General features: G+C 37.0%; 1 protein-coding gene across 13 annotated transcripts in view; it reads right to left on the bottom strand.

Moving 5' to 3' along the window:
* Positions 1–25303, bottom strand: part of ATP2B2 (ATPase plasma membrane Ca2+ transporting 2) — a 432200-nt gene that overhangs the window by 96544 nt on the left and 310353 nt on the right. For all 13 annotated transcript variants that reach the window (XR_008732091.1, XM_055709424.1, XM_055709434.1 and 10 more), the window contains 2 exons: positions 8359–8616; positions 7273–7398 (listed from right to left, as the gene is read on the bottom strand). Coding sequence is in view for 12 of the 13 variants with exons in the window: in XM_055709424.1 (XP_055565399.1) it covers positions 7273–7398; positions 8359–8616 (384 nt within the window). In the remaining variant the exon portion in view is untranslated. The remainder of the gene's footprint in view (positions 1–7272; positions 7399–8358; positions 8617–25303) is intronic.

Genomic DNA, 25303 nt, shown 5'->3' with positions numbered 1-25303 from the left:
CTAGAAATGATCAAAAGTATTCATATTTACATTTTGGAAAAAAAATTATACTGGAGGATTTGCAAAAGATCAGTCTACACAATTGCACACTGGTTATATCTAAAAGAAGTTTGAAATGGAAGAACAACCTATTGTTAGGACATATGCAAGGCCAGTTACTGAAAGCTAATAAGCTGTCATTGAAGCATAGGAACAAATACGCCCAGGATGGCGTCACATGACTGATTTGTCATTTCATATGGTGACAAAGTCTTAATCTAAAAAGATCATTATTGAAAAATGTTTGAAGAGAGATATTCTTAGTAGGTAGAGAATATTCAACAATATAAAGCAGATCAGTAGTGCTCCTATGAAAGAGATGCAAAACAAATAACGACAAGAAACTACTGATAGATACAGCTCTTCATTGAAACAGAATTTGTATCTTATCCTTTAGGAGAAGAAATTATGCCTATTAAGTGTAAATCACTGTGAGAACACAGAGGAAAAGCAATCATTTCTGAACACAAAGCTGACAGAGCAAGCTCGGATTGAAAGTTTACTGGGCTTGGGGTTTCCCAAATACTCTTTCCCGTATTTGAAGAAGGATGGAGTTTGGAAACTGAAAATAGACAGTAACACACAAACTGTTAGCCTTGAGAAAAAAAAACAAAACAAACCCACACCAAAACAAAACAACATTTTATACAAAAAAGACAAATGTATTTATACATCAAAGTGAACTACGGATGACACATGAGACCAGATGGAATCAGAACACAGTCCAGTAATTACATTTTCCTTGGGGGGGGGGGGGGGGGGGGGGGGGGCGGGTGCAGGGGGAAGCTTGGAAAGAATTATTACTCTTCTTCTGAAGCTATTTCTTGATTAAGATTCTTTAGCTGCAGAATTTGTGACAAACTACTATTCTTTGTGGGGGTCCAATCTATTGTTCCTTAGATTCTCACCCCACTTCACAAGTTACACTGTACTGCTTTGCAGTTACCGAGTTTGCCATAAATGTAAGGTTCTCCATTTCCCTTCCTTAAGACATACTGTTTCATTCATTCTGTAACAATATGAATTAGACAGAGTCATTAACTAAATTATCCTAAACAATTCTGTGGCTAACGAGGTAAAAATTATGGTATGCTTATTCTCAGCTACCTTGCCCCTACCACTTACCCACTGCCATCATTAACTGTCACTCAATGTTTTAAAACTAAAGCGAAGTCGTTCGCCGATGCCAGTAGTTCTGAAACGTACCACAGCAGGGTAAATCTGAAGCCACAGTAAAAAAAGGAAAAAAAAGTCCTCAAACAAGCTTCCTGTAAACTCCAGCACAATGGCTTTTCACCATTTGAATTGTGAGGTTGTTGCATTGAGCAAATGGGGAATATAATTAATTTCTTACTGAGAATCTTACTGGGCATTCAGATCTACTAAACCTGAGTAGCCATGGAAAGAGTCTGTCTGCCCTCTTTTTTTAAAATACATTCTCTCGGGTTCATCCTCATGTACGTATATTCATTTAATTGAGTTATCTCAAAAGCTGAAAAAAGGAAAGATATCTGGACCTGTGTCATTACATAGACCAATATTTCATATATATATATACACATAACATGCAACCCATTTTTTTAAAAAAATCCGCTGTCCTATAACATACTAAGCAATGCAACTATCTATTTATAATCAAAATATCTTTCTATAATAATCAAAATCTCTCATGTTCTTAAATGGAAAACAGAAACACAGAACAGAGAGAACATCTGTCAACACTAATCCTAATTTAAGAGCATAAATATGTCATCAGAACACTAAGAAAATTTCAGAAGAAATAAACCAAATAAAACCAAAAACGCACTGTTAGATGTATTAAAAAAAAAAAGAAGCAGCAAATAACAGACCTCATTGCATTGAGAACTGTTCCTATGACTTTCTGAGATAAAATTTGATTCCTTAAAAAGTAATTTGCTTGTTTTCGTATGATAGAACAAAACATCACATATTAGGACCATCACCCAAACAACAAAAAACAAGTAAATAAGTTACATTCAAGCCTAAAGGAACAGAAAAGATCTTTAAAAACCAGAGCAGGCTTGGCTGTACTGGTTCAGACAAAACAGAACATGTTTGAAACTTAACTCAGAAATTTAGAGGAACCTCCCTTAAGACGTAACAGCATTAAAAAGTTATTTCTATTAAGAACTGCCTTTAGCATTCCTATGTTTTGTTTTGAAGGAATCTTCTGTATTGGACTACAAAGGTGGGTAGAAATATCCTCCAAAAAACGGCACACACACCTACGTTTCAAAACCAGCTTTAAGAAAACATGCACCCACCAGGTTTCAAGCCTGCCTCTGCACACCTGGAAAGGGCAAAACCGTCTTTAACTTGAGATGCCTTTCTGAACCTTTTCTTAACATTAGTCTAGTGAAACATAATTAAAAACTGTCAAGGTGCATACAAAAGAGCATGTACCAATTTATCATCAGATTATGGTCCACTAGTACTGCTGGAAAATTCTTCAGCATATAAGCGAAACCAAAGAGTTGAATCTCCTTCCACCTAACTCTGTCAATTAAATGGCATTATAATTATATTCATTCGATTGTCATATAAATGGAATTCTGGAATTAATGCATGCTTTTCACTTATCTGTACACAAAGCATGTATTTCAACTTCACATTGAACAATTCTACTGATTTTTTCCCTCTGAAGACTAATTTTTCAGTATTAGTAAAATATTTTTTTCCATGCTGAGTATTTAATTTGAAGCTGATAAATGGTGAATATTCCAAGACAGAAAAGGAAGAAGTCTAGTTTAGTAAGAAAAGAGATAAACAGATTAGATAGATATGGAACCTATTACAGCACATGCTTTTCAGACAAAAATGCAACTAAACATGAGACTGCTCAGAAAAACCCAAATCTAATAATTTAATAAATTTAATAAATAAAATACTGGTGAAAGAGCTTGGAATTAGGGCTGAAAAAAACAAGAAAAGGAAACAAGAGCATGCCTGTTTGGGGGTTTAATACTGTTTTGCTACTTTAAAAAAACTTGTGGTGAACAAAAATTCTCTATCAGCATATCTAAACAATTCCTTTAGTCACTGCAATTATTAAGAGATAAATGAAGTTAATAAAGTGAACCAACCATCAGATCTATGGAAAAAAAAGTTCTCAAGAAAAAGCTCATCTACAAGTAATTTCAAAATATCCAAATAATTTGGAACTTTTGAAGTTAGCTGCTCAGTTCTGAATGTTTCTGCTGTGGTAGAAGCCTAGCTTGCAGTATTTTCCAGCAGGGAATTAAGATAGAACTATTTTTCTCCAGGCAGTAACTGGCCCAACTCCTTGTCCCAGCTTCCTTTTTATTTTAAAAATCTAGCTAAGCACCATGACCAAGAGATTTCTTGTTTATTCATTCCTGATTAGGCTCTGGTTTCTTTTTTTTATAATCCTGGTGGTGCATTGACAGAAATATGCATTTGTAAAAGTTAGGTTAGGATAAAGCAACATTCTGTCAGTCTCAGTTCAGTGAGAACTACACCAGGGGGGCGTTACTCTTGCATACAAGCAGGTATGTGTTACTCTTGCATACCATAATCAAATTAATCTAAATACCTGAAAAAAAGTTTTAAATGGTAAGCCAAATAAGGTATTATTTACAATGTTGATTATTATAATACGTGGTACCCCAAAATACAAGTACTTCACTGCATGCAACACTGAGGCCAGAGTCATATTCAAAACTTCTGTATTTAGGAATAATGGATTTTTGTGAACTTTGAACTACACAAAACTTTAAAAGCACATCAGTGTCCATCAAGCCAGCTGAGTAGCAGTCAGTTTGGTTACCCAGGCCATCTGCGTCTGTTGGCTGATACATGCCCATGCTCATGGCAAGGAAATTTAATGTCACCACCGTCTTGTTTCAGCTGGTATCTTTTGATGCAATGGCTTACACTACACCATGCATGTGAATCTCTGTTAATGAACTAAAAGCAGGAAAATGTTTTGGAAAGAAGTACAGTGGAACTACAGGAGAGAAGCTGCTTCTTTTGGTTTCAGGTATATCAGAGCCTGTATTTCGATTTCTACCTTCCTAGATGGTACCAAATGTGCTATATACAGATGGAAATGAACCATCTGGTTTAGTCAGCACTTGAACTCTTAGAATTGCTTCTCAAGTACAGTAAATTACTATCTGGGTGATTAAACAGGACATTAAGCACAGAAACTCGTTTAGTTTAATTATGTCATTGAAACTGATTGAATATTAAAAATGTTTCAGGTGCCAATGGTGAAAACAGTACTTCCTGATGCAGGGTGTTTATCCTTCACCAAATTTAGACTCACAAAACAAACTGTGGCTGAAATTAAAATGTCCCGTTTTGCCAGTTATTCCTCTGTCAAACCTGAACTCTTCCTCATTTTCAGCAGATATTTAAGGGAGAACAGCGGCAAACAACATCCTGACAGTATTTGTCTAAATTCCAATAGCCTACCTCGAGATACCTTACTGATGTCCTCAGTTGTAAAGATGAGAGGAAAATAAAATTTAAGGTCTGTTTGGTGTTGTTGCAGTTGAGTTTTTTGGGGTTTTTTGGTTGGTTGTTTTTTTTTCTTTAAAGGTCTCAGCTAACATCCAACAGGAACTCAGTTTGTAAAGCCAGTCAAACCCACCCTGAAAGACACGGCGGTTTCCAAGGTTTTGGTTTTTGAACTACTAATAATTTCCAGTGGGCACGTCAGCTCCCACATCACTGGGGTTAAACCTTGCAGTGTATCTAAGGAAGAAGGTAGCTTTTTCATGATGTAATCTCAAATCATCAACTCTGCTCCTGAGCAAAGAGAGTTCAGGGATTTTCTAACATGGCACAAGTAAAAAGTCATTACTATAAGTATGGAACAGTAGTGCGTTCAGTGCTTGCTAAAATACCACATTAATTTTCCACCTTATTTGTAATCACAATAGAGATGACATAGTTAGAAAAATAAAGAGTATGAACTATTTATCTCTGCAGTAAACCCGATAAAGACAAATTTCTCTCCTTATAGCAAAGAAATCTGAGTTTTGGGAAACAAGACAAAAATGTCTTTTCTCCTGACTGCCTTCCCTTTCTCTTCCCACCACGCCTTTCAGGGAAATACCTTCACATTTTCCAACAGCCACCACTGAAATCTATGGGTGTTCGAAAAGATCTAAATCAATTCAGGAGTATGTGAGAGTACATGAGTCAATGGAAACCTCATATGAGAAAACCCCTAGAATTCAACAACAGAATATTGTAATTGGTAGAAGTCTATATTTCATGATAGAAGTTTCTGTAAGAAAGTACTATTAAACCTATCTCTTTAATATAAAGATTTTTCTGGCAGTTATAAAGTTCTATTTAGAAAACATTACAACTAACAGCTAAGAAAAAAAGAAATGAAAAAAATACACAAATATTTCAAGGAAAACACTGGATCACAAATTTTGTTAGAAACAGCAGCAGTGAGCTACCATTCCTCAATCAAACATATCACTGCAGGCTTCTCCTGCTTACACACTGAAAAGCATCTCCAACAGAATTCTTCATCTATAATCAAATCAAGCCTAAATATCTGTACTATAGGATAAATCAAATTATTGTAAATCTAGCAAAAATAACTGTCAGTAGTTTCATACACTACTTGTGAAGGTCATAACACTTCCTTAAGTTACCTTACAGTACATCAAAGATCCAGAGCGACACCAGGAATTCAGAAAGTGGCACTGTCCCCTATTCAGCCTTTCTATATGTGTGCTGCCTGCAAATGCTGAGCTCTTCGTGGTAGTTTCTCTGCACAAATGCAGCCTTCAGAGTTTGCAGCTACTCCACATCTTTATTAGCCTCTACTGAACATATGCAAACACATTTTTCAGACATTTATAACTTGGAAAAACTTGGTGGTTTATAGTATGAACAGCAAAAGGCATACATTTGGCAGAGACACTGCAGCAAAAACAGTTAAGAAATAAAAACCAGAATATTTTTAAAGAATCCAAAAGATTTTTTTTTCCTAAAAGAGCAAAAGAAATGTTTTATTGCGATTTTATTCTCAGCAGTGATGGGTTTTTTTTGTGCCATTTGAAAAAAAGAATTTTAAATACACAGTTTCAGGCAGAAAGATGCTTGAAGCTTCCTAAAGTTAAAAAAAAAAATTAGATAGTCTTTTGTAACATGAAGTCTGTGGCAATGGCAGGTGTACAAATAACATTAATAACTTCTTCATCTTAAGTTAATGCAGCCAGATTTTGCCCGAAATCTTACAGTTTTTTACCAGACCACAATTCCATGATTTACATAACAAACACTCATAATCTTGTAGTCAGTGAACTAGTTCTCTGATTTTAAATTTGGAAAGGATTTGCACTCTTAATTCAATAAAAATTGTCACATCCTTACTTGTCCCTACTTGTCTCTTCTGAACAGCATCTCTCAACAGTTGTTGCTTGGGAAACATCAGCCCAGTGAGGCAGGACGAGGGCAGGATTTCTGCAGGAATGTGTACTTATCTGCTGCATTGCAAATAAATATTTTATTTGGGATGACTCTTGGCTGACTGTACAAGCAGACAGCAAGGAGAAACCTTTCCACGAAAAAAAAGTTCAAATGTATTTGAAAATTACTGTTTCAGGTTATAACACCTTGACGATTGTTATGAGACCAGCAGGTGGTTACTTTGAAATTGCATCCCACCTGGAATCTATTGACAACCAACTTATTTAGAAACTATCTTTATTAGAATTAAAAAATCACATTCTGTTTAATTGATGTACTGTATAGAATTATACTACAAAATACAAGTATTAAAAATAACTTGAATTTATCATAGAAGTCAAGTCCACAATATTACAGTATATCCATTTCCTTCTTAGCATATTGTTTCTTCTTCTATTGTATCTAGCATACAGACAAAGTGTTTAAAGATACTTTAAAAGGCTTTGAAGTTTAATGGTTAAATTAAAACTAGCATGCAATGAATTGAAACAATTGTTATTTCCCTAAGTAATATTTTCCTTTTCCTCTGAAAATATTTCATTACTTTCTCACTTTATAAAAATAAGTATGATGATCAGAAATAATTGCACACAATCAAAAAAACAAGGGTGTGCCTTTTGAGTGACAGACTGATAAGGCCACTTCTGTGTTCAAAAGAGTAGTTGTATCTAGTCTAACAAAATGTGATGGCATGGAAAAACAAAACAAAACATGAACAGAAAGATAATTCAGTAAGAACTCAGGCAGATTTACCTGACAGTAGCATTGGGTCTTTGTCAACAGATTTGCGGACTTGGTCTGACTCTCCAGTTAAAGAGCTTTCATCAATTTTAAGATCATTTCCTTGAATAAATATCCCATCGGCAGGTAGAAGATCACCTTTCAGTAAGAACATGGTAATGGAAAACCACAGTGGTTTAGTAAGATTTTTTTTTTTAAATTACATAATAATCTTAATTACACACCCACAATTAACAACAATTGCATTAAAACGTAAAATGAAAGCAAAAGTGAAAGAACTGCTGAGGTATCTGTCCATACTAGCCACATCATTGCATCCCAGAGGGAAGGGCCTTTGTACTGCAAATATTTTTTGCCTAATGCTATCCCAGAATCATAACGCATCACGCATTTAACATACGAGGAACACAATAACCACTGAGATTTGGCAGGGAGAGTACTCTTCTTAACATGACATGAAGGTTTCTCTGCCAAACTTCACGGGGATTCACAACGGCTCATAAACAGCCATCCTGCCCTCCCCCCTGCCCCTTAGCTAAGTCCAGGGGAAACCTGATGCTTGATAGAACAGGCGTTTGGCTGGAATTTGCCAGCTCAGCCCCTGTTTGCTGGAACATAGTGCTTTCCCTAGGGCATATAATTCCAGAGCATCCACCTACTAGGAGCATCTGATCTGGGGGGGCTTACAGGTTCCATAGCTCTGGAGCAGCCTGCCAAGTTGGGGGATAACAGAGGCACAATTCCCTTTCATAGAGCATTTCAGACACTACCTCCTTCTCCTAACCAGGCAGAAACCAAAAATTCCAAATAGCGCAGTCCTCTAGGAAAGAGAATTACCTTTGTATGAGCAGTTCTTGTCCTCATCAGTGAAAGGAAGTGATGATTACAAAAAAATAAAATCAATTACCTAATACAATTTCATAGCAAGTATCTTAGGTCTCCTTTTTGCCCTAGCAGCCAAATTGTCATCTTACCAGGGACAATAATGACACCACATAATCCTCTGTCTTTCCAATCACTTCCAGTGAAGTGAGCCTATCCTGTTAAAAAGGGAAAGGAGAATAAATAAGGTTCAAAAAAGCAGCTGACGGAACTTACCATATTTCACCTGTGCAATGTCACCAACTACTATCTCTGCCACTGGGATCTGGATCACCTGTCCACCTCGGACAACAGTAAATTTCTGTTCCTGCTCAATACGACTTTGAAGCCCACGGAATTGCTTCTCCTTGCTCCAGTCATTGAAGGCAGTGACAAGTACAACACAGATAACAGAGAGTAGGATGGCAGCACCTTCAATCCAGCCAGCTTCAGCCTCACCTTCATCTTCAGCTCCTCCTGTTGCAGTACCACATCCTGCAAAGACAACATTAAGCATCATTCAGCCAAGCAAACATCGGGTTCATGATGTTTATCAGAGGAAGAAAAATGTGCCGTGAAACGACAAGAAGGTTAAGGAATAGAACTGCTTTTTGAAGTACTGTCTGCTAAATGAAATATGGCAAAACAGAGAAAAAGTAGAAATAAAGATGTCTGAGGAAATGAGAAAAAAAAAAACCAAAATCAATATAGAAATTTTAGAACAAAAGTTCTACAATTAGACATATTTTTTTTTTCTACTGAACAAGCGCTACCCTTGGTAAACCCAAGCTGAACAAATGGAAAAAGGCAGCACCAGTTCTGTTATCTAACAGAAGTGTTTATAGCTTCACCTGAGCCATCAAGCATTTCTAGAAATGTGGAGGACTCGCTAAAAGTGTCAAGGACTAAAAGAATGAGCAACATCAATCAATGCAAAGCAATGGCATTATATTAAGGTTAAAGAAAACAGATTAAAACAGATTTAAGAAATAATTTTCTATGAAATCTGTAAATGTTCTCAACTAAATGCACTTACAAAGAACACCTGTTTAAACAATACCATGAACTAAGTATATTAGTATTTAAATGTAATAATGAAGTGTGTTAGGGAACACTGAGTAAAAATAGCAGCCTATTATTGATGCATCATTCTTCCTTACAGAGAAACACAGTAGCACGCTTATAGAATTGGAAGTATACTTACAGGTAAAATAGTATTAAAAAAGATACATTCTACATATTAATTCTGAAGTGTTAATTCTGAATTGCTTTATACATATCTGCTAGTTATTTCAAAGTAACATGCATTTAAAATTTAGATACATTTCCTAAATAGTATTCACAAAATAAAACCTACATAGCTCCCCTTCTTAATGAAGTAAGACCAAAAAAAAAAGATAGTTTATAATAGCGGACAGCCAAATACACATACTAGAATCACATAATTCAGAGATATTCCAACTAACAGGAGAGGAAAAAGGAGAACTCAATCTGAATAATAGAGCCTCCTCTCCCAAGTGGCCAAGGAAGAAATCTTTTGATTTTTCATGAAGAACCAAACTAGGTAGGCATTTGACATCACTTCTCCATCTTACCCAGGTACCAGGGAATTTAGCAACTCAGCAACTGTGTTGCTTCCACCTATGACTGCAGTTTAATTTTGGTATATTTGTCACCTGTCACCAGAAGGAACTAACAAGCAATTTGATTTCTCTTTTTAAGTTACATATATTTCCCTGTAACATAAGCATTGTAATTCATCAACCAGCTAACTAATTACTCTTGCATATGAACAGTAACAAAATCACCAAAAGTCAAAGGAAGAAAGATGAGACTAAACCTCCACTAAGTGAACAGAAGAAAATTAAAATAAATGGAGCTTTTACCAACGGTCTCCGTAGTTTAAATTTACACTTAACCTAGCTGGAAGGCAAAGCCCACTCCCAGCAGAAGGGGCTTTCCCAGCAGGTGTGCCCTTAGACTGATGACCCACATGAACCTTTATCTGCAGTACAGGAACCTTGCTAAAGAAATTATTTTTATAGCACCCAAGAAAGAATTTATGTAACTTTTGGTAACTTCAGTACCTTAGGCTACTCAAAACCAGTTGCACATGCAACTTACAAACCACATCTTCAATTTCTTCCTTCAGCAGAACATTACTTTTGGGAAGGGCTTATGAACTTTGCTCTGTTCAACCTTAATCATACTAATTGGTCTACGTCTGACTTTAGATTCCTTTTCCAAATCAGTAGATTCATTTTGACTTGTTTGGATTAAGTGGTTTCCCATTACAAGTAATTCTGGTTTGGCAAATACAAGACAAAAATTCACTACTCATTTTTCATTAGGTGTGATTTAGAATTAAGTAGCATGAATATCCCATTCTTTTTAACAGCATACCTCTTCTCTTGTTTCTCACAAAAGAAACATGGCCTGGCCTAGCCACAGTCAAAGACGGATTTTATTTCCTTTTGAGATGGTTGAAATTTAGTCTAGCTCACACAAAAGCACAAAGAGGAGTTCTTCCTACGAAGACCCCCTGGTCCAGGTAGAGAGGGGCAGCTCAGCCCTGCAGCGCTTTTAGGCATTGCCACTGGGGTGATATTGAATTATTTTATTCTGTAACATGCGTTCCTATGCTTTCGCTGAAAATCTTTGATTTGTGCATATGGATTACTGATAATTTGTGTTGTGATGTTTTCTACAAAATCAATAATTAACATTACCTAATACTTAAACCACAATTTTTTGATTTGTGCTGTATCAGCATAACCCCCAAAATCAGCCACGTGGAAGACACAAGCTGTGCTTTGCTTTGTACTTCATTATAGGGTCCCATTATGGCTCTGGATCTGCGTAAACTTTACAGTAATACTAGACCAGCAGAATACCCTCTCTCTACAGCAGAAAGCGACCTGTTTCGAGACAGTCATTGTCATTATTCCAAAGAACCGGTAGGTCTAGTCACCGCCTCTGAGATGTGTCAGAGAACCAAAAGGACAGCTAGGCAGTGCACTTGAACCCAGTGCCAACATACTGTACCCTGAATGGCTTGAAGGGTAATATTTCTGTGTCCCTTCACCAAAAAAAGCCTAAACTTCTCGAACCAGTAACAACAGGCAAGAATAAAAAATATTCATGGTCTTGGGTAATGAAATTAATTTTGTGTGTATGTACTGTCAGTATTGATCTTCATGTTAGTATAAACAATACCATTCCTAGTATGTTCATATAACCAGAAAAAGAGTAGTCTAACATAGCATGTAAATACAAGATGTTACTGTTAAAATGAAAGGAATTGTGTTCACCTGTCCCACAGATTATGCACAAAGAAAGAACATAATTCACTTTTCATATTATAGCTGAAAAAAATGTTTGTAAGAATGAAAGAAAATCTGGAGAAAACAAACTGAACTTAGATCAATTTCTTGGAAGGTGTCCCTAAATTTAACAAGCCTCCACACCAAGTAACAATTATGAATTTTAACTTCTAAAATCCTGACAAAACTCTCCATAACCTAGTGGAAACAACATACGTTCAAACACATTTAATTTATTTTCTGTTCATTCAATCAAACAATGCTAAATTCAGACAGAGGAAAGGTATTTGAAGGGGAGGAAGGAATTCTTGGAGTAAGGGCCAGGAGTACAGAAATCAATTGATAAACATGGTCTAAAAAAGAAGTTGGTCTTCTGGGTGGATAGAAGAAATTATGGGTTACTTTATGGTTTATTGGTTGAGATTCAATCCGGCTTCTATAAAACTACAGCTGTTGTATAAAACTGCTGCAGTGGTTACGATGATCCATTGGCCGGGGTTAATGACACACTGGGAGGTACATCCACCCCTCAAGGTAGACAGGTAGCATGAAGCAGACAGCTTTTAATCAGTATGACTCAAAATTAAAACATTCAACTGGGATATGGGAGAGACAATTTCCTCCCCCCCCCACCCCACCCCCCTCTCTCAAAGGAGCAGAACTCCACAATTTTGAAGACCACAGAGATGTTGCCAGAACAGCAGCAGGGCTCTCGCTCGCTGCCCTGCAGATCCCTGCAGGCTGTCCAGCCATGCCCTCTCCTGAGCACCCCGAACACGGGTGTTCCTGGCTGCTCTAGCCGAGTCCCTCATTTAATAATCCCACACGTCAGATGAACAGTGGTCCTAAGCTATCAGAAAAACCCAGTACTTCGTTACCAGTATTTTGGGGTTAGGAGGAAGCAGGATTTCATGCAAGGAGTTTGAACGTAAAGAACTAGATATCCCCGAGTTCAAGCGGCAGCTGAGCAAGGTTTTTGAATATCTAAGATTTGCAGGTAGATACTTGCCACAACAGTTCAGAAATTAAATTGCTCTTTTTGTGGATCTAGCCTAATATAAGGAAAACCCGGTTCTTTAAACAATGAACCAAGCTGACCATCACTTTCCCAGAATTTTGTCTTTGTTATTTACAGTCCCACAGAAATGAAATGGGATAAAAGTGCCAGATAAATCAATGCAAAACATGCACATCATTCTCATTACAAGAATAAGCTCCAGTAACTTTGAGGGAGTAAATAAATACCTAGTTCTTACAACAGTAAGATTTCAAGCCAGATGTTTTTAAACAGAGATTTACAGAGAAACTGGATTTAAAAATGCAACCTGCCTTTCAAGAGATAACCTATCTGTCAGGAAACATTTTTTTGAACTATGTTGTGTTCTTGCTTCCAAACTATTTTAGAAGTGTTCCCTTTTAATAGGGAAAAAAATAAAAAAAGAAGGGAAAAAAAAGGAAACTTGTATCTCCATCGGTGTAAGTTTGTAGAATTATTTTGTACATACTTAAGGAAAAAGAATATTTTTTTTCTTCTGCCATTATGTCACACAGATTTTGTAGAAGTTCTAGAAAGACTTATATGAATTTACAGGAAGAAACTGTATGCAATCATAGGAGAAAAAGAGCCACATATTTCTCTAACTACACACTTAGACTATCTGTCCTTATTGTATTACACAGAGTGACACAGTATTGACTTTATAGATATGGGGAAAATAAGAAATATAAATAAGACACACATAAGACTTCACAATAATATGCCTAGGTAGCAAGATATAGTTTAAAGCATCTAATGTTGATTAGCAATGCTCATATGAGCTTTAGAAAATAGTGTTAAGGTCTAAGATTGCTGTTACGCTTTCACTAGATAGTACTTGGTTCTCAATGTTGCCAAAAAATACGCCTGAGATTTTATTGAAAGGCACAGGCTGAAAGCATCACAAAAGAAATTTTAATATCCATATATGATTTGTAGTAGGGGTTTATTCCAAGACATGTGAAGTACTCATTTAAAATTATATTTAACATAGGACCTATCTGTCAGAAAATTCAATTTCAAAGGAGTAACCAAGTTGTTAATACGAAGCTATTTTCTGCCATAACTAGGAACATATGCCACGTGTGTGTCATTCCCCAAAGTCTCATACTCACGAGACAGAAAACGCATACTCAGTTTGAAACTGAGATTATAAAGATTTGAGTACAAGTCAAGAATGTAAAGGGCTGTAACTCCTTTGGCATAGAAAAAGCAGATGAAATCACAAAATGGGATTATCTTATTCCAAAAGAGTGTGCAGGAAAATACAGGTGAGCCAACCCCCCACCACAGGAGTGTGGGACCTGACAGTGTGGCCTTAAAGAACATTCAGAAATACAGAAGAGGACTAATATGACCGTATCTTCCATAAAATATCTCAAAAGTACATTACCGAACACTTGTGGAAGGAGAACATGATTTTATTAGCTTAAAATTTGACCAGAAATAGGTCAACAAAGACTGATTAAAAAGTTTTCTATAGAAGGGAGATGAAAAGAAGAATCCAAAGGTGAAGAGGATTTAGAAAAAAAACAGTGGGGAAGTAATTCAAACACACATATAGTCAGACCATCTGAAGTCACAGCAGCCTGGGTTTCCATCTCATCAGAGACTGCGAGCAACCTGGGTGCAAGAGCCATGGGCTACAACACCTGCCCAAGAACCTGGACAGCTGAGCAAATACCCAGGCACTCAGCCCGTGCTGGACTCATTTATGCACTTAATTAATTGCCAGTAATTTCAAAATTAGCTTGAGAAGCCTGCTCTGCATTAGCAATATATACGGTATATATATGTTATATGTGAAGTTTTAGAACAACAAAGTAAGAAGGCATAGGAAATTAAAAGGAAAGGAAACTGTATGACAGAAAAGACCTAAATATATTTGTGCCTAAAGGGAAGGTGAGAAAGGAGAGGAAGATATATAAGAGGAGGTTAAAGCACTTCAGAAAGACAGTCAGCAAGAGACTTCACTGTAGGAAGCAGGAGAAAATAATTTGGTTGAAGTTTTTAATCATTTAATTTGGTGAAAGCCAGGAAGAGGGGAAGGGAAAAAAAAAAAAAAAAAAAAAAAAAAAAAAAAGAAAAGAAAAGAGAAAAAGGCCACAAATAGCCAGACACCATGATCTGACAGTTTACCAGGCTCATGTTCTGTTGGAAACTGGAATGCTTTTAAGGTCACAGACACCATTTCAATATACGTTTCTCGTAATATCAACCAAATCTGGGCAAGTACAGAAAGAAGCATACAAGCACTGCGCAGCTAAGAAGAATATCTGTTCAAGATTTCAAATACTTTTAAGGAGATTCTGAAAGCTGCTTTGAATAGCAAAAGGATTATAATTACCAACCATACAGTCTTAAGCTGCAGCACAGTAATTTTTAAATCAGAAAAAACATATTTTTAAAAATCTGTGAACATCTGTATTCCTAAGTCCCAACCTACAGCACATACCTCTCAGCTACTCATTTCAACCTACACGTTTCTATTTTTAAGCTGAGAATACCTTGTGGCATTTACATTCCCTAGGAAAATCTCATAACGCCCCCAGAGGTAATTTTTTTTTAGTCAGTCAAACCGGTTTTGTCATCAGAAAGACAACAGTTCCCATGATAAAAAGTTTTTACTTAATTGCTTTCTGTAAAGATGTTGCTCCTGAGCTGCAGCTCCAGCACTGATACTACTTGAACTGCGCAGCTCTGAGTTACAGCTTTTCCAGTAGTAGAGCTGGACTCCTGTTACGAACATCACAGGTGGTGGTACTCACATTATCAGATGTTTTCATTTGGGTAGGAAAAGGGACAATAACCAAAAATTATGCAATAAATATAATCAACCCTTCACCTTAACAAGATTTTTTTAAGCTGTAAAGATACTTGTAATACTTAATGTTACAAGTTCATTGCTGTATCATATAATTTGCTGTAAAACCAGTTCAAAGAGCAGCTGTCAGTTACCGAAGTATTAATATTCCCCAAATCCCCTTCCCCAAATCCTCTGTGTGATGATCATCAGATGCTGAACTGCTCCCAATAAGGGACAGCACAAGGCAGTGAGGCCACCGGCCGGCAGAGCCCACGGTGTCACTGCAGAGCCACAGCTAACAGCAAAGTGGCAGGAATTACTAGAACTTCAAATAGGAAGTTTTCTGTGTTTCTCTCATACCCGCCAAGGGCTTATTCAACCGTGAAAAACATTTTCTAGTTAGTAAGTCAGGCTGCGTCCTGCAGAAACACATGCGTTTCTGCAAGCAGCCATGCAGACGGGGTTTGCTGGCAGGAGATGGCTATATTACACACGTCTCAGGCTTAGGGTGCTTGTATATTCACAAAAAGTGATTTTTGGATATATATTTGAAAACAATATTACAATTCCTTGCTTTGTGATATATCAGTTAGTTATATAAGGACTCCAGTGGGGCAGCGGGGGAAAAAAAAAAGAAGATACTGTCCCTATAGGTTAGTTATATAACTGTCAACTTTAGAGTTCAATACTAAATATTTACACATTTTTGACATATTCATGAAGGAAACAAATCTGTAAGCCCTGAAAGCATATAAATCCACACATTTCTCAGCCTGATCACAAATGTTTGTGAGCAGAGAAATATTAATTAAAATACTCACTCAACTTCAAGAGATGCAGGATGTCGAGCAAGATTCCTCTGGCTGGCACCTCCGAGGACAGGCGTTTTGCAAAGATCCGTCCAAGGGATGGGCTTCTAACTCCACCAGGGCAATGGAAGGGAACAGGGCCATACAACTATTTCTAGAATGTCTCTGTGCAGCTTTGTTTCTTTTTGTTGCCATAGAGAAAGGCAAATGCGGGAATTTTAATCACAAATCCTGTTCTTAGGGATTGCAAGGGAAAACCTTGAATCCCATTGGCATAGTTTTACTGTATATTGCGCCGAGCTAGAAATGTCTGGTAAATATAGCCACATATTCAAAAGGTAAAATACAGTTTTCAAATGTAAGAATCAGACCTTGGGAGTTGTTCTCTGTGTTTATTAGTAGAGTTCAAGTGCAGTTCCTCAACAGTGCTTGCAAGGTCATGTCCTAGCTGAGTTTTACTTACAGAAATAGTCGTTCTGGAGAATCTCTTCTTGGAAAATATGTGAGAAGATTTTATATTTCATCCCAAGGTTCTGTATCTCATTACCTCATATCCCTAGTTGAGAATTAAGTTGTGCTTGGCAACCTGGACACCTATCTAATGAACAATATCTAAAAGCAACCCAGTTTTGCCAATGACACACACATCTCTAATGAAGGGAAGGTATCTATGGGATTTAATTTTTTGCAGTCCAACACAGATTTGTAGAAACCAGATGTAGGTCACTTTACATTAGGAAACAATTATTTAATTTGCAGGTCCCATATGACACAATGTGCACATTTTGCACTTTACAAGTTGTTAAAGTATTGTTACTGAAGCCAGCTCAAGTCTTAAACTTACATCATTCAGTTGTATCACTGACATCCAGTAATGAATCTGCTCCCTAAGCACACTTTGTGCTGGGGAACAGTAGAGAACTGATAGTTTCGATACAGTCAAGCAAAACCAGAGTGAAACCATCCTGAAAACTGTTGTTCTACTTCATTCCATCTGTATTTTGGAAGTGATACACCTGCTTTTTTCTGAGTCCACAATGCACATAGTATAATTTCCATATTTCCTTGAGAGATACCTAAATGAGGCTTTCCTTGCTCACTCTGAGAATCTGTGTATAAACCTATGTTTTCTTTCTTGTTGCTTCTTACAGAGACACCATATGTGTGGTATGCCCAGATCTGCAGTTCCAGATTTCCACATTGCAATAAAAGTATCAATTGACACAAAAACCTCCAAACCACTACAGGACTTGTTCTAGCTCATTCAAGAGGTGATGGGTTCAAAGGAAATAGGGGAAAGAGAGAGAGTCAGAAAGACAGACTGTATACCTAGCCAGAAAAGTTGGAAGGCAAGAATCAATAAGTCTGTAATAGGGAAGCTTCAAAGAACACAATACCCACTAAATAAAATTGTAATGCAGCCTTGAATAACCTAGAAGTAGGCCATTTGTAAGCATAAACTAAAAACCAGGGTAGCATATTATAACACAACCAGTGCAATGTATTTTCATCAAAACACTTCTAAAAGAGCAATTACATTCACTTAAATATCTTTCCAGTAAATACGTTTGCTGTCAACCCAGCAAGAATTTGCAAAACAAGTGTTCTCACACATCATCAAAAATACTTACCCCATAATAATAAGCAATCATAAAGAGCTTCACAGGCATTACTAAATGTATGAGACAGTAAAAACGTTCTCAAAAAAGACAAAATAATTAAATGAAATAATTAGTCTTCTCTTAAATTCTTGAAGTAATCTATATTTAGGGGTTAACCAAAGAAGTAAAGACCATCAGTCAAAAACTAAGGTTCCCAATACAGGATAACATATTCCATAGAGCAAGAGCCTATAACTATTCCATAAAGAAACACATATTTATTATTATTTAACTGTCTCTACAGAGATACTGAAAAAAAATAAATCAAATTTAAAAAATACTTAAATTTGTCAAAAACAAGCAGTTTTGATGTATCTTTTCATGTCAGTACAAATATCAATGTCCACAATGAAATTCTAGTTAAGGTTGAAGGTTTCTTTGTATTCAACCAAGATATATAAAAATGGAGTTACAAAAGTCTCCAAATTTATGTCACTGTTCCGAGACTGCAGACCAAGTGTACATAGTCTTAACCTTAAAGGCTATTGCCCAGCCACTTAGTTTAGGCTCTTTTCTCAGGGTTTTTATGGAAAAAAAAAGGTGGAAAGACTTTGGTTCAGTTCCAACGCAGAAAAGAAATATGTATCAATACTTTGCTGTGAAATTTTGCTTAGTGACCAGCCTTGATACCTCCAGTTAGGGGTTTTGAGGATAACAAAACTGAACTGACGGTACTAGCAAAGTGTTTAAGTTTAGACTACACCAACAACAGGGCAAACCAGTTTACAGCAATGAAAAACACATATCAGAGATAAGGGATTCCCTTCAGATGTTATTATTTAAACATCAAATTATGACAAAACTGTACGACAAAGTACGACAAAACTGAATGGAAAAGACAAAATCAGTTTGAAAGATATATATACTAAATTGAATTAACAACATAGGAAACTATGATCCCAGAGAACTGTGCGAGTTTTGAATCACTTACCTGGAATGCTAATATAAATAGTGTTGGTTGGTTCAGAATAACACGAGAAGAAAAAGGAATGACTTCTTCCACTGGGATATATTTAAAGACTATACTTGGGATAGGCTATTGTGCCAATGCAAACAAAACATTTACAAATAAAACAGATAGGAAAAAAAAATTATAAGTTCTGTTAGCTTGATATTAGCAGCGAAGCGGCTGTCTATATGTTGAAATAAAAATTCAAGTTTGATAGAGAATTCTAACCTTGCTATAAAAAAACCTGCACTGGGCACACTGCACGTACTGGGGAAAAGTTGTCTTAGAAGACCCTTATTAAACATGAATAGCCCATTTAGGTCCTGAACACAAGGCTGAAGGAAAAAAATATATACTCTCAAGAAAATAAGTACATTTGGAGCTCCAACTATCCAGGCACTCTGTACAAACACCTCAGAAAGCTAAAGCTGCATTAGTGTCTGGAAACAGGAGGAATCCTCCCATTTCTTATGCAGCAACGCCTGGATTTCCAGTACTTCCTAAACACAGCTGGATGGAGAGGAGGACTGGAACACTTCCTCAGCTACCCCTCCCAACGCGGATCACTGAAAGCTCCAGGAAACACAGAAGCCCATGAAAATAAATGCATTTATTTATTTATAATAAAATAAATATCTATGTATATAAAATATATATATATAATTTTAAAATAAATGCTTAACCGTAAACTAGTTATCATCAAAGTACTTGACTTTAAATAGACTTAAGAAAAACATTTAACACTAACACAGGGCAACAAGTATCTCATAAAAACATAATCAAATTGAGAGCTGTCTTACTTATGCTTCATCTAATAAATCCTTACAAACAAAGCCTATTCTCTTTCTGTCTGAAGCGGAATGATCAGAAGAGCAAATCACCAAAGAAGGTTTTCAGGGTGGCACCTGCCTGAGTAATGGATGCTTGTACTCTTCCATCGCTCTTTGATTTGTGTTCTAATCTAAACTAAATGTACTTGCTTCCCAAAATATTCCCTTTTTCCTTTTTGTGCTTTAAAACCAGATGTTCTAACCAAGACTATTTTAGTGAAAGACTGTATTTAACAGAAATGCTACCAAAAATTTGCAAGACGGTTTTGAAAAAGTTGACTTTGCCTGGAAATCTTGAGGGACATTTCATTGGAACTTCCAGAAAATCAAACTGGAGCACAGGATGAAGTTGTGATTGCCGACTGATACATTTCATACAGCCAGGCCATTTAAAGAGTAATTGTCAACTTCTTCCAACTTACAAGCCCTGCAGAGAGAAGTCACTAAGAACAGGTTATGATTTGAACAGGCCCCTTCAAAATAATTAATGGATTCTTGGAGGTCCACAGACCACAGTTTGAAAGCCACTGATTAAGAAAAGTTGTAAGTGAGTAGCTTAAGCAACTTAACACAGGTAGCATACCGCAAACCCAGAACGTCAAACCAGTGCTCTTTTGAGCTTAGGCTCTGGAGGTGTATTCTAGAGCCGGTTCTTGGAACACCTCAGCCTCTTTTGGCACTGTTACTGCCTCACTCACCAGCCATATTCAGGAGAAAAGAAAACCACGTTGCATAAGATAGGGAAGATTTGTAGACCTCAGCCACAAAACCAGCACATAAACTACAGTGTTTATTAGTTTCATTAAATTTCTCATCTTCATTACTTTGCGCTATAAAGCTTTAAGAGGTGAAAAATCATGTCACTAAAAGATTAAACATTATATCATAACGTCTTGCAGCAGAAGGCATTAAAAAGTTCTATCAATGCTAGCAAATAGTGTGGCCCTATAAAAGTAGTTTTTTAGTGCAAATCTACGTGCTAAGGGAACATGTTTCGGGACCATATTTTTCAGTTTAGTTTCATGCCAAAGGATGGGATGAAATCCCATCTGAATTGCACATCCAGTCCGTGCACTCCCTGAAAGCACCCTGAAATGTGAACCAAAGCATATTAACTGGGGACAAAGAGGGGATGTAACTTCTGAAGTGTACTCTGCATCCAAACAAAAATGTAAATTTAGATACATCCAAAGCAAGCTAAAGATGCATGTAATTAGGATAACTTCCATTTAGAACATACATTCTATATATATTGCATATTAATTTTAGTTTCAACTCATCTAGTTCTTAAGATTCTAAACATTTATGCAAACCTAACTGAAACAAGATGAGCAGTATATCCTAGACAGAAAAGGCAGAACTCCTTATGCAAGAACAGAAATAAACTGGAATCAGTTGATTAAATTGTTACTTTTCTGATAGGAAATATATATATATATATATATGTATGAAATATATATATATATATATGTATCTATACTTATATGAAAAAATGCATATATCGGCATTAACACACATACATCTATATGCGCACACAGATGCACATACTTAACAAGTAGTATGGTTAAGTGTCATTACACCTAGTATTAACTCTACTGCATTAGATGTAGTAGGTATGGACTGTAATACCACGTACTTATTTGCCTGTGCTTTCCTCCTGAAGGCAGAGATCAGCAGGGCAGGGGCTGCTTCTACTCTCTGTCTGATGAAGACTTAAAAAAAGCCTCAAGTGCATCCATACAAATTTGAAGTGGAGAGTTTTTAAGGTTCTTTTCCCCAGGTCCCAATTCAACACCTGATTCCAGATGTGTTTGCTAGATATTTTGTCTCAAAGGCCTGTTTTACTGTTACCGGTTTCTCTTTCAACAACAACAAACAAAACCCAAAAAAACCAGCAGCAAAGCGCTATACATCTGCCTTGCCATCACAGTTTTCGTGTTCAAAAAAGAATACCTTTTTCATTTCAGTCATCTGGGCTTAAACATTTTTTTTTTCCAGATAATAACTTTCCATCTTACTTCAAACCCACCAGCAGACAGACGTGAGCCATGAGCACAGGCAGACTTTGGGGTTTCACATAGTTTGTTTGAACTCACACAGACTAGTTGGCAAACAGCACCCTCCTTTGAAACTGTAAAACAATCCTATAACAGATCCAAAAATACTTTGAATTTCAAAGTCACATAATGAACAGATTTTGAAAATTTGAAAAATAATTCAGGTATTAAAGCTGTTAAATTAGAACTTATTTTTTAATTCACAATCAAATAAGAAAACACTCAGTATTCCTTTATTTCATATTGATTTATTTTATAAGCTATTAAAGTTAACTTTTGACAATAAAGATGTTTTCAGAGCTTTTGGGTTTTCATTGGTTTGGGGGAATTTTGACCTTTTTTTTAAACACCTGGTAAACCATTTTAAAAACACATTTTGGCTCCCTTTGTTAAACTCAGTGCAATACTTGTACCCCTCTGTGACAAAGCTGGGTGAAAAAGCTATTTCCGTAAATAGCTATTCATTATATTTATGACGCAGTTGTCTTCAAGTAGACAAAATATGGCTGGAAATATAATATGACAAATCAGTCTTCATGCTTGTGTAAAAACATAACACGGCAGTGATGTGTTTAAAGCCTTACAGGAGACATTTAGGTTATACACCAGGAGTAACTGTCTCTCTGCATGGACACTTTAGGCAAATTATCTAGGAAAGACACAAAATTTCCATCGCTGAAACCTTTTAAAAATAAGTATTTCTGTCAAGAATGGCTTAAGTACTGTTGATAGTGCTTTTGAGTATGGGGACAGACTAAATGACCTCCACGACCCCCTCAAGTAGGTTTTCCCAGATCCTGCCTCTTCTGCTTTGCCCTGGATGCCATCACCAGCCATCGCCAGCTGGTGGGTTACCCAGCCCAGGCAGCTGCAGGGGCTGGACCATGCTCTGATGCAAACACCCAGCACATGGCTACTATAGGGAGTGTTGGGGAGCTTCAAGTAAATACAACTTCACTGCTCTGCGTAGGATGAAAAGAAAGCTTGTCCTCTCTGTTGCAGTCACAGTCCCCCGCGAGCCTTGCTGGGCGTAGGGGGCAATGCCCAGATGACCCCCTGCACCACTTCCCCAGTAGTGCCTGCTGCAGGCTGCACAGCACCGCTCTACAAACCCACCGAGCAAGCCACAATGATGCAACTTCCCAAAATCCACCGAAGTAGCCAGCATGAACCTGCAGGAGTACGCCCGTGTAGCCAGGTTTATTACTCTCCTTGCACAACCCAGCAGAGGGGCACTGAAGGAGGCTGCTGTGACGCTGTCTGAGCTTCTGCCCCCTCCCCAGTAGCATCACCTGGAGCACAGGGGTAGAAAACCCCAGAGAAGCTCTGCAGGTTTGGTTTATGACCTGATGGGTTTGTCAGCTACAGCTGAACACCAACAGCCAGGCTCCATCTGGCTCCACAAACAAGCCACCGAGCCGTCCTCACATCACGCCCTCCACGACCCCACAGCGCCCAGGACTCCTGCCAGTTCATCTGGTTTTGGAGCCCTAAACTGAAATTTGTGCCATCTTTTGAATCTAGAAAACAACATAAAAGCATAAATGTTTCAGAAATTAAATAGTGTATCCAAGTAATGACAACTCAGATGTGCACGATTTTGTCCTCATGAAAGCAGCCTTATACAAGTGTCGGAAGGCAGTGAGATAACCTGCATGCGTGAGTTTGGACACGTGTAATAGCTGGAACGTCCAACCTGTTCTGTTCTCTGCCCCTGGATATTTAGACGTTGCACTGAAGTATGATTTAGGGCGGGAATTAAAAAGTAAGATACTTTCTTAAGCAAATTCTTAAAGGAACTAAATATATTTAACAAAACATACTGGGTTAATGTCACTAGAAGCCATATGCTGCTTCACCTCAGCCGAGCTTTGGGAGGAAGGAGGTTAAATGCTGGTGCTCTGGCAGAACTAGCTGTTTTCAAGAGCATATATATTTCCAGTTTCTCCTGGGTTTTCTCCTATTTTCCAGGATGCCAACTGCTTCATCCTTTGTACTGACAGACAGTTTAGACTGGTTTAAAAGATCCTTTGAGAATCTCATGGTTTAATTTTTATGAAGAATGATAACAGTACTTGAATGTGTGCAACAACACTCCTTAAAAGTTGTGTTTTGATAACTCTAAAATTAATCTATACTTTGAGATTAATCCCTTTTATACAAAGATGCTGTTTTCTAATAGCTGCACTTCTGTGGTCTCAGCTTCTCTTCTGCCTCTGCCTCCTTGCACAGCACAATAAAAACCTCTACTGCAGTGACAGCTGGATCAGTGTTATTTGTTTAGCAGCAAAGACGATAAAGGATTCCTATTAGGACACATCAGCTTTTAAGGCTGCATGACCCTTATACCCTCTTATATATGACCTGTTTTTTCATTGATTTAGTATTCCTCAGCGCTTGAAGAACGTTATGTAACACACTCTTATGGAGACTTACAGAAAAATATACACACTTTGGGGTTTTATAGTTAAAACAAGGGCATTGGAAAGCACTCTGAGACAAATGGGAGGGTGGTTGGAATTCCAAATCTGTTCTAATTAAGGGCTAAAATGAAATATTAGAGCTAAAACCCTCTGAGGAAGCACCTGGTTCGTTATAACATGATGTTGTACTAGACAAATGGTTGACAGTTCTGCAAAATCACCACCAGTGCTTGCAGCCTGCAAAGCGTACAGATAAAGAACTCAGAAAGCGCAGCTAGACTTCTCTGCCATGCCAATGCGTGATTAGTTGACACTGACAGTGAGGATTACAAGACAGGTCAGCTGTTCCCTTGACCTTTCGAGATATACAAGAGATTTGAAGATGTTCATTAATTATTGTTGTCTGAAGCTTCTGCAACAAAATTTCTGAAAATATTTTGAGTAATTGTTCGGGGATAAGGGGTCGGTTTGCTCTTTTACTGACGTAGTGCATGAGGCAGGGTAGAAGTTAATATTCAAATCCCTACAAAGTATTAAAATGAATGAAATTTAGTTCACTGTATTTTAAAAAGGCTTCACGTTTTCTACAATACATTTTGCATTATGGAAAGGACATAAAGACATAACGAATTTTCATGGTACCAGAAATATTACTTGATGACATTTTTGAAATATAAAATGAGCACAGATAGGTCATAGGATCAGTTTTTCATCTTAATATTGGCTTAATAACTGGGAGGGATGGAAAAAGTCTTACAGTTGTTTGTTGCTATGTACCGATATGATTTTAGGAGATTTGTAAAATAATATTAACATTTGCCTTGCAAACTAGATTTTTATGCTGCCTATGTTTATGTATTTTAATGCAATCTATGTTATCACATGTAAAATGCTTTTTTAAAAAAGGGTAAGATCTAGAACTGCCACAAAGACTAGAGAATTAACTTTGTTCAGCTGACTCATTTCTGACATTTCTGATTCTTTCACTCATTAATCAGATATATTAAGTGCATATTAATGAAACCCAGGGGGACAGATTTTGAGAGACATGGAGACATATGCAACACTTTCATGTACCAATCTTTGTGTCCCAAGATCTCAAAATGTCCCTACAAGACTCTCACTTTGTAAAAGTCTGGCACTTTTACAGAGACTTAAAACATCGATGTGCTTCATTAACCATGTGAGTAGTCCTACTGAATTAAAATGCTAAGGAAAACACATGATGAAATCCTGGTTGTGGACTGTATGGGTAAAGACAAGGTAAAAATTTATAAATGCTGCATTA

The sequence above is a fragment of the Falco cherrug genome, chromosome 4, assembly GCF_023634085.1.
Source record: "Falco cherrug isolate bFalChe1 chromosome 4, bFalChe1.pri, whole genome shotgun sequence".
Taxonomy (NCBI): Eukaryota; Metazoa; Chordata; class Aves; order Falconiformes; family Falconidae; genus Falco; species Falco cherrug.
This window is presented reverse-complemented; position numbering and strand designations above follow the sequence as displayed.